The 12,657-nt window shown below is 61.4% G+C and overlaps 2 protein-coding genes across 2 annotated transcripts; one reads left to right on the forward strand and one right to left on the reverse strand.

The window, feature by feature from the left end:
* Positions 1-5,225: 5,225 nt before the first annotated feature.
* Positions 5,226-9,596, reverse strand: ZGPAT (zinc finger CCCH-type and G-patch domain containing). Its single transcript, XM_058679262.1, has 6 exons — positions 9,077-9,596; positions 6,802-6,935; positions 6,554-6,718; positions 6,160-6,279; positions 5,656-6,061; positions 5,226-5,581 (listed from the first exon to the last, which is right to left on the reverse strand). The coding sequence occupies exons 1-6, from the start codon at positions 9,517-9,519 to the stop codon at positions 5,449-5,451; spliced, it is 1,401 nt and encodes a 466-aa protein (XP_058535245.1). The 5' UTR covers positions 9,520-9,596; the 3' UTR covers positions 5,226-5,448.
* Positions 9,597-9,683: 87 nt separating this feature from the next.
* ARFRP1 (ADP ribosylation factor related protein 1) lies at positions 9,684-11,707 on the forward strand. The gene is made up of 7 exons (XM_004585955.4): positions 9,684-9,866; positions 9,967-10,054; positions 10,133-10,215; positions 10,652-10,733; positions 10,916-10,986; positions 11,141-11,241; positions 11,320-11,707. The coding sequence occupies exons 1-7, from the start codon at positions 9,774-9,776 to the stop codon at positions 11,405-11,407; spliced, it is 606 nt and encodes a 201-aa protein (XP_004586012.1). The 5' UTR covers positions 9,684-9,773; the 3' UTR covers positions 11,408-11,707.
* The last annotated feature ends 950 nt before the right edge of the window (positions 11,708-12,657 follow it).

The raw sequence follows: 12,657 nt of genomic DNA on the forward strand, positions 1-12,657 counted from the left end.
GAGTGTTCCTGTCCCTCCCCCTACCCCAAGATACACATCAGGCTACAGGAAAAACCACCAACTTTGAAGATTTTTATTGGAATAGAGAGATAGCTGTCATATCCACTGGTTCACTGCCAAAATGGCTACAACAGCCAGAGCTGAGCTGATCCAAAGCCAGAGGCCAGGAGCCCCATTCGAGTCTCCCACAGGTGCAGTGTCCCAAGGCTTGGGCCATCCTCTGTTACTTTCCCAGGCCACAGCCAGGGAGCTGGAAGGGAAATGGAGAGGCCAGGACACGAACTGGTACCCACATGGGATGCTGTGCTTTAGGCTAAGGACTAGCCAATTGAGCCATCACACTGACCTTACTTTTTTTTTTTTAAGATTTATTTTTTTTATTGCAAAGTCAGATATACACAGAGAAGAGACAGAGGAAGATCTTTCATTCGACGATTCGCTCCCCAAGTAGCTGCAATGGATGGAGCTACACTGATCCAAAGCCAGGTGCCAGGAGGCTCCTCCAGGACCCCCACGTGGGTGCAGGGTTCCAAGGCTTTGGGCCGTCCTTAACTGCCTTCCCAGGCCACAAGCAGGGAGCTGGGTGGAAAGCAGGGCCACTGGCATTAGAAGCAGCATTCAAATGAGATCCCAGCATGTGTAAGATGAGCACTTTAGCTACTAGGCTACCATGCCAGACCCTACTAAGACGTTTTTAAGAATAAGACCAGCAGGTCCGGCACGGTGATCTAGTGGCTAAAGTCCTCACCTTGAAAGCGCTGGGATCTCATATGGGCACTGTTTCTAATCCTGGCACTGCCATTTCCCATCCAGCTCCCTGCTTATGGCCTGGGAAAGCAGTGGAGGACAGCTAGAAAAGGCTGTGGGCTCCTGGCTTCGGATTGGTGCAGCTCCGGCCGTTGCAGCAGCTTGGGGAATGAATCAGCAGACGGAAGATCTTCCTCTCCATCTCTCACTTGCAAAAAAAAAAAAAAAACCAAAACACTTTAAAAAGTCTTAGTAACAGAAAGGAGACAGATCTTTAAACAATTTTAATATTGTCTACATAGTTAAGGATGCACGTCCATGTGGGCCTCCAGTTATGACGGGAGGTCAGGAATGTAGGAAGGTGCGTGGGACATATTCCACTTCTCTCCTGAGTCCACAGGAGAGCAGGGTCCGCTCCTTGCTGTCACAGTGCACCAGCACCGGGGTGGAGGACTATTCATTTGATGGCGCTTCAGAGCACAGTGCGAGGAAGTGTTCTGAGGGGTTACCGAGTGGTTTCGGTAGTTCTGAAGTTTCTGGTTTCATTACTCCAAGGTGTCTGGTTGACAAAGTCCATCTCAGGAACATGCTGTCCGACCTGTTCCTTCTTCCACCTTCTGATGAGGCAGTCGGCATCCCCCAGGTGAGCTCGCCATCATGTTCTCTGTGTGCAGCTGGACATGTTGTCCACTGCACAGGCATTAGCAGCAACTAAAGAGACCCAGGCCTGATACGTGTACCCCAAGGTCGGACCACACACCCTGAGATTTTCTGAGGTGGATGGGGTCTGAGTCCAGCAGTCTAGGTGAAGAGTCCCCAAAGAAACCTCACCTGGAGTGACCTCAGACTTGACCTGTGCACACCCCCAGTGCAGGGTCAGCTGCAGCCTGTCACCTGCACCAGCCACTGTACATACAAGTGGATGCAGCCTCCTGGTCAGTTCCACTCCAGCCAGCCCCACACAAGCCTGGTCTTCATGCATAACTGGCTGTCACAACCCAGCCCAGGTCTCCCACATGGGCAGGTGCCTTGGCCTGACCCAGACATGCCCTCCAGTCCACGCTGTGAACCACCGTTGCAGCTCCCTCGCCTGCCTGTGAGAACAGCGGCTTGGTGTGTGGAAGACCCCAACAGCCATTCCTCCCCTGTCACATGTGCCCTCAGTTGCTCCCACTCCAGTATGCCCCCAACCTCCTCCCCACCAGCGCCATCCTGAGCACCCTTGCCCAGGGGCTGGGGTAGCATGTCCCAGCCCAGAATTCCCTGCCTTCCCCACTTATCTTTACAATAATAGTTAAGCAGCTATGCTGGCACACTGGCATAGTTAGCACATACATGGCATTTGCCCAGGCCTAGAGTGCCTGCCAGCTACTGCTGGCAAGTACAAGGCAACCTAGGCAGGTGAGAGAGCTCTTCCATTTTACGGTCCATTCCTCAAATGGCCACCATGGCCAGAGCTGACCTGATCTGAAGCTGAGACCAGGAGCTTCATCAGTGACTCTCATGGGGGTGCAGGACAAGAGGACACTACGGCAGGGCAGCCCTGGGGGGTGGGGTGGGCTGTAGGCTGTGCGACTGTCAGTCAGGTCGGCCATGTCCTGTTCACCTGTATTCTGGCCCGGCCTGCCTGGTGCTGGGAGCGAGCCCATCTGGGTGATTCAAGGCCTACGAGCGCCCCCTACTGGTTGGCTCCAGCGCAGGCGCTCCAGGCAGCTGCCATGCTCAGCATCCAGAACAGGCCAGGCCTTCCCATAAACTCACCTTCCTCTTCCTTAGGGTAGGTGGCCAAGGGGGAAGGGGGTGCCGGCTGCTGCAACCATGCCCAGTGCTCAGGCAAGGCATCTGTTTAGGGCTCCAAGCCTGGCTGTGCAGGGCCATGACACCCTCCCTTGGGACACACAGGCCTTGGTCAGCCCCTACCGTGCTGTCACCCGTTCCCAGAGGGCCTCTTGGGAGAGCCCGTCCTGGGGCCACAGAGCATTCAGCCCACCCACTGGACCATCCAGGCTTAGGACCCCAGTTGGATTTCCAGGTGAGCAGGGCCACCAGTCAGCCTAAGCGTCCCCCAGGCCTGGGAACCACTGGAGGGCGCTAAGACCGTGAAGCTGTGACCTCTGCCAGGCCCTCCCCCAGGGTACATGGCCCACATGCACACACAAGCCTGTCCCAGGCTCCATCTCTGTTCAGATGGCCAAGCCCGCAGCTGTCAGGAGCAGCCAGGGGTCCGGGCAGAGACCAAGCTTCCAGGGCTGAGCTGCGGGGTTGCCCTGCACATGTACACTCCAGGCTAGCGAGCTGTGACTGGGTAAAACCCCACCTGGGCTCCCTGTGAGCCCTCCTTTGGTCTTCCAACAGAGGGTCCCCCCAGCAACCACTGCTGCACGAGCTCTGGAGTGGTGGCCAGTGTCCAGAGTCCTGCACCTTGGCTCCGGCAGCACCATCCACTTCATATGGCCGAGTCATACCCACACAGGGGACTCAGCTTAAGAAGCACTTAGCTGGGCCCAGCACGGTAGACTGGCAGCTAAAGTCCTCATCTTGCACGCACTGGGATCTCCTATGAGCGCCGGTTCTAATCCCAGCAGCCCCACTTTCCATCCAGCTCCCTGCTTGTGGCCTGGGAAAGCAGTGGATGACCCAAAGCCTGCACCTGTATGGGAGACCCGGAAGAGGCTCCTGGCTTCAGATCAGCACAGCTCCGGTCATTGCAGCCACTTAGGCAGTGAATCAACGGATGGAAGATCTTCCTCTCTGTCTCTTCTCCTCTCTGTATATGACTTTCCAAAAAATAAAATAAACTTAAAAAAAAAAAAAAAGAAAAGAAAGAAAAAGGAAGCGTTTAGCCTGTGCCACTGGGCCCAAAGACACACAGGGCCAGCGGCCACACCCCCAGTGGTGAATCCCAGCCCTGGATCTGCCTAGGCTGGGAAGGAGCTGTCTGCCAGGCAGGTTAGCACTTGCTGCCCACTGCCCCTTCTGTCCTGCAGCCCAGAACCTACCAAGGTCCAAGTCCCAGCCCCCGAGGCTTCTCACACATGGAGGAAGGGAAGTCATTGTGGCATCAGGATTTATTGGCGGGGCCTTCCCTGCAGGAAAGGGCTGGGGGCTGTGCACGCCTCTCCAATTCCGTGGCTCACATATGTGCTCCAGGGTGCGCTTACTGCCCTGCCTGCGGGGTCCCTCCTCCAGAGCTGGCTGACTTGGGGTACAGAAGCCCACCTGCAGGAGGGTATGTTCAGGGGCTGCTACCCACCTGTGGAGGCCCAGTCCAACCTCCCTCCCCTGCACACCCCCTTTACCTCAGCCGCTGGGGCCTGCCTGGGGGTTCAGTCTGTCCTGGGTCTGGTGCAGGCGTACTTGGCCACTTCCAGGCTTGGCAGCATCAGGCTGGCCTGCAGGACCATGGCCAGCCCCAAGGTGGAGTAGGTATCCCGTGGGCCAGTGAACGGCGTGATGGCAGAGTGGGAAGGCAGAGGGGGGCCAGCTGCCTGTGGCCTGGCGCTGCCCATGGATGCGTCAGGCAGGTGTGGGTGTAGGAGGCCTAGGCTGGCAGGCTACAGGTCTGGGGGGGTCAGGTGAGAAGTCACAGGGGCTGCAGGGGGGCTGGGGGCCTGGGGCCAGACTCCTGTTGCCCTTTCATGCTCACCTCTGCTGTGCAGCTGGTATAGGCTGGCATCTGAGTGGCTTGGGCAGTGGCCCCTGGTCAGCAGCGCCTGCTGGACAGGCAGTCAGATCCTTGTCCCCTGCCTGGCTTGTCCTCACCCCAGGGACAGCCCGGCACTCACTGCCTCCTGGAGACAGGAACCATTACAGCAGGGACAGGGTGGTGGGCTGTGCAGAGGCCTGGGTGTATTGGCAAGCTGGGCAGGCTTACCTGTAGCGGGAAGAGCAGGGAGAAGCCGCCCAGGAGCCAGAGAGTGGGGACTGTGGAAGCCACCTGCTGCCCAGCCCCTGCAGCTGGGAGCCTGGAGGCAGAAGAGAGGGCACTGGGGCCAGGCACCTCTGCACCCCGGTCGACTCAGCACACAGGAAGCTCCGGCCCCACCCTACCAGATGCGTCCACCTGCCTGCCAGGAGAGGGCTCCTGGTGTGCAGTGTTCCGCCAGGCTGGCCCCAGTGACAGAGCAGCCAGGCCCCATAGCCCAGAACTCAATCACAGCCGCCCCCGCCCTGGGGTTGGGAGGTCACCGAGGAGGGCAGGGCTCGCCAGCTGGAGGGCAGAATAGGGACTCACCTGGGCAGTACCAGCCGCTCCTCCTTGCCCCATCTGGGGAGTCCTCAGCACAGCACCCACCTGGGACCCCACCCGGCTCTAGGTGCCACGAGCCCGCTGGCCTCACACCCAGTGGGGGTGGGAAGGCCACTCAGCAGGCTCTGGTGGCCAGAGCCCGGCTTTGGCCCACCTGCTTGCCGTCCCAAACAGGAGATGAGGGAGAACCCCTCCCCCCAGAGAGCCTACAGCTGGCCGAGCCTCAAGAGACATGGATGAAACCACTTTAATGTCCTCACTGAGGAAATGCCCAAGACACGAGTGGGGGACAGTGTCCAGAAGCCACCGTCCAGCCCCATGTCCATTCCACAGGCCACCGAGACCGGAGTAGGGGCAGCCAGGGTAGGGTAGATCCTTCTTAGTGTCCATGACAGCCCAAGCGGCTGCACAACCTGGCTGGCTCCTGGGGCCGTGCTTGTGGCCTGGGGTCACTAAAACTCCGTCATCTTCTTGTGGGTGTCGGCCTTCTTCCGCTCACGTTGCAGGCCAGCCTCCCGGGCCCGGAGCTGCCCCAGCTGCCGCTGGGCTCCTGCCAGCTTTTCCTCCAGCTGGGCCGCAGCTGCCCTGCACCGAGGGGGGCCATCAGCAGGGTGCACTTCCACCCTGCCGCCCCCCAGCAGGTGTCCTCGGCCACCTACCGGCCAGCGTTGCGGGCTAGGGCCTCTTGGATGCCGCGGATGTCTCGCTGGGTCCGCTCGATCTGCTCCTCGGTCTGCAAGAGCCGCAGGCTCAGGGCTTGCTTGGTGCTCTTGCTGGCATGGTACATGTCCTTGCCCCTCTGCGTGGATGGGGCCACCTCAGCCTGTGAGGCCACAGGGGACTGGCCCTGTAGTTTCTCGTTCAGGAAGTCAAAGATGCTGCGGGGTGGTAGGCGGCCCCCAGGCCCAGACTCTCGCCGCCGGCCCCGCGGGGCCCTGGCGACGCCGGCCCCGTCCTGCCGGCCCTTCTTCTGCAGGATTTCGGCGCACTGGTCCAGTGACTTTCCGCGAGGCAACACCACAGCCTGGACAGGCTCCACCCTGCCCTCCAGGTTCCGGCCCAGGCCTGGGGAGACATGGGCCAACCGTGGTGCTGAGGGGCCCCAGGACTGTGCTGGGTCCCCAGCCCCCACCCCCGCACCGCTCTGGACAGCTTTTGCTCACCCTTGCCAAGCACATAGCCCATCTTGGCCAGGAGTTTGGAGCCGATGCCCCGTGTGTGGGCCTCCCAGCCAGCAAAGGCAGAGCTGCAGGTCCCAGCATCCACGGCGTTCAGCTCCACCACTGCGGAGACAGGGTGGTGAGGCAACAGGCCACCCAAGTTGGCCACTCGGGCTGTGATGGCCTCATACGCCCCGCATCGAGCCCCATCACCACAACCCAGCCTGACTCCCACCTTCCCCACACCCCAGGGCTTCGGCAGTTTCTTGTGCACAGCCCCTGGGATATTCGCCAGTAGCTAGCTCTGGACCTAAGGAGTAACCCATCCCACGAGGGTGCAATCGGCCCCCTGCTCCCACTGCCCCTCAGTTGGGAGTCCTGTGGGCTATAGCTGTACCTCGGGCATAGCTGGAGCCCCCGTCGCTGTCAGTGTCACTGCTGTCTGAGTTGGAGGACTCTTCAGCCGTTGGGTGCAATGGGGGCAAAATGCTGTCTCCTTCCACCACAGCCTCCTTCAGCAGCAGTGAGTCAAACTTGACCGTGTAGTAACCGCTGTCCATGTCTGGAAAGAGACGGATGGCAGGGTCAGTGGCTGGGAGAGGGGGAGCAGGGCCCCAGGCTGAGGGCCATTAGGGAGGGCCTTACCAGTGATTCGTGCCGGGTGCCAGAGCCCATCCTGGTGCTTGGCCAGACACGCAGAGCCGACCTGCAGCGAGCTGAGGTCAGGCTCCTGGAAGGGACGCAGCTCATTGAGAGGGACCACCTCCCCGTGGGAGAACCTGCAGAGAGACGCATGGGCAGTGAGGGCAGGCACATGCTCACATGCCCAGCTCACATGCCCACATGTGTACCAGCACATCTGAGGGCTGCCAGTAGAGCTGCAGGACTGTGCTGGCACCAGCCCCTGTGGGCACTGCGGCTGGGCTGCTATACCTGTCAGGGTGATTCGCCACACGATGTACCCCAAGAACTGGATAGAGAGGCGCCCCAGCCCTGAATACCCAAGGTCAGGTGTGGCTGGGACATTTCCACCTACAGCTTCACAAACGCTTGCCACTGCCCAGTCACCATGCCTGGAGGGTCTTGTTCATGGAAAAACACAAGCATGAAAAAACATCCAGGGGCTTGGCAGCGTGGCCTAGTGGCTAAGGTCCTCGCCTTGATCCCATATGGCTGCTGGTTCTAATCCCGGCAGCTCCACTTCCTCTCTATCTCTCCTCCTCTCAGTATATCTGACTTTGTAATAAAAATAAAATAAATCTTTAAAAAAAAAACAACAAAAAACCATCCAGGATGTTTGCAGAGGTGACACGAGGAGTGACCCAACAGCTCCTCCACCTGCTGGCTCACTCCACGATGCCAGGTTGTCAGGAGCCAGGAGCCCCAGCCAGTTACCCACGCAGGGGCTGGGTCTAGGCACTGGGCTGTCACCCACTGCCCTCCCAGGCACATTAGCAGGGAGCTGCGGGACATGAAAAGGTGACCACATGGAACACCATCGCAGGCGGTTTTACCAGCTGTGGCACTGACATGGGTTTAAAGTCACCCAGTTCCCACTATGGCCCAGGACAGGCTGGGCAGCGTCCCCACAGACACTGAACAATTAGCTGCTCTGGAATAGACCAGAGCTGGCAGCACAGTGGGCTCAGCTCTGGGTGGGGAAAGGGACCAGGGGTGTCCCTGACACTGGCGAGCTAGGACCCTGGGGCTGCAGAGAGGGCCACACGCACTGCACAGGGGACAGTGGCAGAGCCTGGCTTAGGAGGCCAGACACCGTACAACTCAAACTGCAGATGACACATGACAATGGCTCAAGAAGTAGGATCTTCCAGAAGTGGATGCTTCAGTGGGCACGGGGCACAGTGGGCTTCTTGGATGCCAGCCTCCCATGTTCCAACTTCCAGCTGCCACACAGCCTCAAGTGCTGGGCAGGCTCCTGGCCAAGACGGAGCACAATTCTGACTGCCAGAGATACTGGAAGTTGACCAGTGGAGATCTCCCTCCTCTCTCTGCATTTCAAATGGGAAGGGGGAGGAAGGGAGGAGCAGGAACAGCTCCCGGGAAGGGGCGCCTGCAGTGACAGGTGGGAGCTCCCTCCCGGAGACAGGTGGTGTCTGCAGTGACTGGTGGGAGCTCCCTCCCGGGAAGGGGTACCTGCAGTGACTGGTGGGAGCTCCCTCCCGGACACAGGTGGTGTCTGCAGTGACTGGTGGGAGCTCCCTCCCGGGAAGGGGCACCTGCAGTGACTGGTGGGAGTTCCCTCCCGGAGACAGGTGGTGTCTGCAGTGACTGGTGGGAGCTCCCTCCCGGAGACAGGTGGTGTCTGCAGTGACTGGTGGGAGCTCCCTCCCGGAGACAGGTGGTGTCTGCAGTGACTGGTGGGAGCTCCCTCCCGGGAAGGGGCGCCTGCAGTGACAGGTGGGGGCTCCCTCCCGGGAAGGGACAGCCTGGCCAGGAAGGGGGTTGGGGCTCTTGTCACTGACTCTGGGCAAACCTGAAGGAGACAGAAAGCATAGCATCCAAACACGGAATAAGCACCGTGTGCCAAAGCAGCAGATTTGTAGGAAATCCTGTCATTGTCCAAGAATTCTCAAAATAACGCAGCCGCAGAGACAAAACTCTTGGCGATGAACAGCCTCAGCCTGCAGCAGCCCAGAACCGAACCCCCATGGTGCCTCCCACTCCAGACCCCGTCAGAGGCCCTCCACGCAGGACCCTGACCTTATGACCGTGACCGTGCCCAGCGGGCTAAGCTTCCCCGGCCAGAGGAGCAGGCATCCTAGGTGGGCGCCAGCTCCTGCAGCACTCTATGGGGCCCAAGTGCCGGCCCCCTGCACCTGCACGCAGACCCGGAGCGAGGACCAAGGATCGGCCGACGAAGCGCTCCCCGTGTCCCCGCGTCCCCACCCAGTCGTCTCACCTGCACTTGTCCTGGAACCGGCACCTGTTCTCCAGGTAGAACGGGCAGGGCCTGAGCGCAGCGCGGGTCGGGCACAGGCACAGCACCCGCACGCACGCCGCCTCAGTGCTCACCACCATGGCGTTGTGGTACTCGGGCAGGCCTCCGGTGCCGGGGAAGGGCGCGCTCACCTTGGCCCCGCGCCCGGGCTCGGTCTGTCCGGCCTCGGCGAGCGCGGCCTGGGTCTGCTCCGGCTCGGCGAGCGCGGCCTCGATCTGTCCGGCCTCGCCCAGCCCGGCCTCGGTCAGCGCCGCCTCGGTCAGCGCGGTCAGCTCCTGCAGGTCCGCGCGTAGCCGGAGCAGGTCGGCCCGCTCTGCGGGGTCCGCGGCGACCAGCGCCCGCTCCACCTGCTGCAGCTGCGCACGGGACGCCTGCAGCGCGGCCTGCAGGCCCGGAGCGTCCATTCCGCCAGCCCCGGGCCGCGAACCGGCGCCACCCCGGCCCTTCCGCCCGGCTCGCCGCCCCACCGTACTTCCGCCGGAACTGCCTGGCGCGCGGGGACCGCCGGGACGCGTCCGGTGCCGCGCCGCGCGAGGTCAGCGCCGGGTCAGCAGGAAGATCCCGGCGGGCGCGGGGCGCGGGGCGCGGCCCCCTCCGCCTGCGAGCGGCCCGAGACCGGCGCCCGAGGGCCCCGCAACGGGCGGGTGTCCACCGCAGGATGTACACGCTGCTGTCCGGCCTGTACAAGTACATGTTCCAGAAGGACGAGTACTGCATCCTCATCCTGGGCCTGGACAACGCCGGGAAGACGGTAGGTGGTGTTAGATGATGGCCACCGATCGCGGTCCCCGGGACGCGCCCAGCCCGCGGCCTGCGCCTGCCCGCGGCCTGAGCCTGCCCGGTGTCCCCAGACCTTCCTGGAACAGTCCAAGACCCGGTTCAGCAAGAACTACAAGGGGATGAGCCTGGCCAAGATCACCACTACCGTGGGCCTCAACAGTGCGTAAGGGCGGAGGGCGGGGGGCGGGCGGGGGCGGCGCTCCTGGTCTCCTGGACATGTCCTGCTCTGCCCTGCAGTCGGCACCGTGGACGTGGGAAAGACGCGCCTCATGTTCTGGGACCTCGGGGGACAGGAGGAGCTTCAGTCCCTGTGGGACAAGGTGAGATGCAGCTCAGCTTCTAGTTATGCCCCATGTGTCTCAACCAACCCATTCCTGGGGTTGCCCTACATCACACGGGGCTCTCGGTGGCACAGGGCCGTCGGGGTGGGCTGAGGGATGTGGTGGCCGGGCTGTCCACAGCATGGGACCTCAGCCATGGGACCTGGGCTCAGCTGTGCGGCCTGGGCTCAGCTGGCTGGCCCCACGGTGCTGCCAAGCAGGCCAAGAGAGGGCAGATGTGACTGGTGTCTAGGAACGACTGGAGGCCATCCACTGTATTCCTGGACAGAGGCTGTGACACTTGCCTGGACCACGCCTCTGCCTTGGGCGCAGGACCCTCCCACAGGAATGTGAAGGGGTTGGGGGCCCACCTGGTCTTGGCCTGTGAGCCCAGGGCAGGGCCGCGGCTCCAACCCCAGGCTCCTGCTTCCCACAGTATTATGCCGAGTGTCATGGCGTCATCTATGTCATCGACTCCACCGATGAGGAGAGGCTGCCCGAGTCCAAGCAGGCGTTTGGTGAGTGGCCGCAACCCCCGAGGTGAACACCCCATGTCCTGAGCTGGCTTGAAGGAGGGGGCACTCCCTGCCAAGGGCTGCATCGCTCAAACCTCGCTGGGGCCAGCAACAGGCCACCCTGGCCACAGGGGCTGGCCTCTGGGTGGACACAGGGTACCAGGTGCTACCTCTTTCTCCCATAGAGAAAGTGGTGACGAGCGAGGCACTGGAGGGGGTCCCTGTGCTGGTGCTGGCTAACAAGCAAGATGTGGAGGTGAGCCCACACCAACACCCCAGGTGCCTGAGGCAGTCGTGGGGGGTCCTGGGGACACAGCTGCAGTCGGCTGCCCCCTGCTCCCCTCCCCGTTGCCCGCATCTGTGTGTGCAGGGGAGAGGCGTGCTGCTGCTCATGGCTTCTCCTCCCCCAGCCGTGCCTCTCCATCCCTGATATCAAGACTGCACTAAGTGACTGCACCTGCAAGATCGGTCGGCGGGACTGCCTGACCCAGGCCTGTTCTGCCCTCACCGGGTAAGCGGGCATCATGGCGGAGGGAGCCTCTGCCCCATGGCCTGTGCTTCTGCCTCACCTCCCCACCCATGTCTGCAGCAAAGGGGTACGTGAGGGCATCGAGTGGATGGTGAAGTGCGTCGTACGGAACATCCACCGGCCGCCACGGCAGAGGGACATCACCTAGCTGCAGCACTCCATGTCACCGACATGCCGTCACCCTTGGCTGGGCCTGCCTTTCCCTGTGTCTGCCTCATTTGCTCTAAGACAAACTCTGGAACAGCACAGATACCATGGCTCTGGACCCCAGGGTGTGCTGGGTGGCGGCTGGCCAGAGCAGCAGAGGCCCATTAATCGTGCAGGTGGACTGGTGACTGGACCTGCCGTGAACACAGCCCTCACGGCCTCAGACAGGAGTCCCTTCCGCTCACTGGCTCCCCTGGTGAGGCCAGGTCAGGTTGTGCCTGGAGGTCCTGGAGGAACAGCTTGGACCAGCCTGTTGACACAAGGCCTGAGGCCTTCCAGGTGTGTCCGGGACTGCCCACAGTGCCCCTGCAGACTATTCAGAATAAAGTCTGTCCAAGCTCCAGTCTCCGGCCCTGGCATCCTGGGGCTGGTTCTTTGGGGAGTGGATGCAGCTGCTTCTGCAGGGGCCACCAAGAGACTCGTCTCCTGCAGGGGCATGATGGATGTGCCCTGGTGTGGGGCTGAGGGTGTCCTGGTCCCTGACCACCTCACAACCAGTGATAGCAGGATGGAGGCCCTCCACATCCATTCTACCAACCCTAAGAGGCCAGAACTGGGGGAGATGTGGGCCCTGAGGTGGTATTCCTCCTAGGGCAGCTTGGCCGCCCCCAGCAACTAGACCACGCATACCCCTACTCCCGTCTTGAGCCCCATGCAGTGCAGAGTCCACCAGTGCCACCTGCAGCTGTTTGGGGACGCCTAGGTGGATGAACTTGTGCTCCTTGGTCACAAGTGGGGGGAGTCAGGCCCAGCCTGGGAAGCCCTGGACAGACTGGGGTGAGTTCACCAGAGGACCTGCCAACCCCACATGCTGGGCAGAACAGGACTGGACTGGGTGGGGGCAGGTTGGAGATTTGAGCTAGTCCTGATCCCACTGGCCTCCTGGTGGGAGCCCTAACTATTCCACTCCCAGCCCAAGCACTGTGGAGTTCTGTGGCTGTCTGGGGAGTGAGTTGCCATGGATAGCTTTAACCCCTTCAAGAAGTTGAAGAGCCAGGCAGATTTACTGGTTTACTCCTCAGCAGTAATGGCCAGAGTTGGGCCAGGTTGGAGGTGGCAGCCAAGGTCTCCAGCCATCTGCTGCTGCTGCCCTGGGCTGCTGCTGGGAGGGAATTGGGTTGTGAATGGAGCACTCATGTGGGCAGCCAATGCTGCAGGTGGTGGTCTGAGTTGCTGTGGCACAATGCTAGT

This window comes from Ochotona princeps, chromosome 22 (genome assembly GCF_030435755.1).
Source record: "Ochotona princeps isolate mOchPri1 chromosome 22, mOchPri1.hap1, whole genome shotgun sequence".
NCBI classification, from domain to species: Eukaryota; Metazoa; Chordata; class Mammalia; order Lagomorpha; family Ochotonidae; genus Ochotona; species Ochotona princeps.

What these genes read in the sequence shown, in the direction of transcription:
- ZGPAT (XM_058679262.1), bottom strand. Translation starts at nt 9,519, where the DNA reads ATGGACGCTCCGGGCCTGCAGGCCGCGCTGCAGGCGTCCCGTGCGCAG. An exon ending in GGGCTATGTGCTTGGCAAGG is followed by an intron (nt 6,062 to 6,159) that starts GTGAGCAAAAGC and finishes ATGTCTCCCCAG; the next exon opens with GCCTGGGCCGGAACCTGGAG. An exon ending in CTAGCCCGCAACGCTGGCCG is followed by an intron (nt 5,582 to 5,655) that starts GTAGGTGGCCGA and finishes CCCTCGGTGCAG; the next exon opens with GGCAGCTGCGGCCCAGCTGG.
- ARFRP1 (XM_004585955.4), top strand. Translation starts at nt 9,774, where the DNA reads ATGTACACGCTGCTGTCCGGCCTGTACAAGTACATGTTCCAGAAGGAC. An exon ending in CACTACCGTGGGCCTCAACA is followed by an intron (nt 10,055 to 10,132) that starts GTGCGTAAGGGC and finishes TCTGCCCTGCAG; the next exon opens with TCGGCACCGTGGACGTGGGA. An exon ending in GCCTGTTCTGCCCTCACCGG is followed by an intron (nt 11,242 to 11,319) that starts GTAAGCGGGCAT and finishes CCATGTCTGCAG; the next exon opens with CAAAGGGGTACGTGAGGGCA.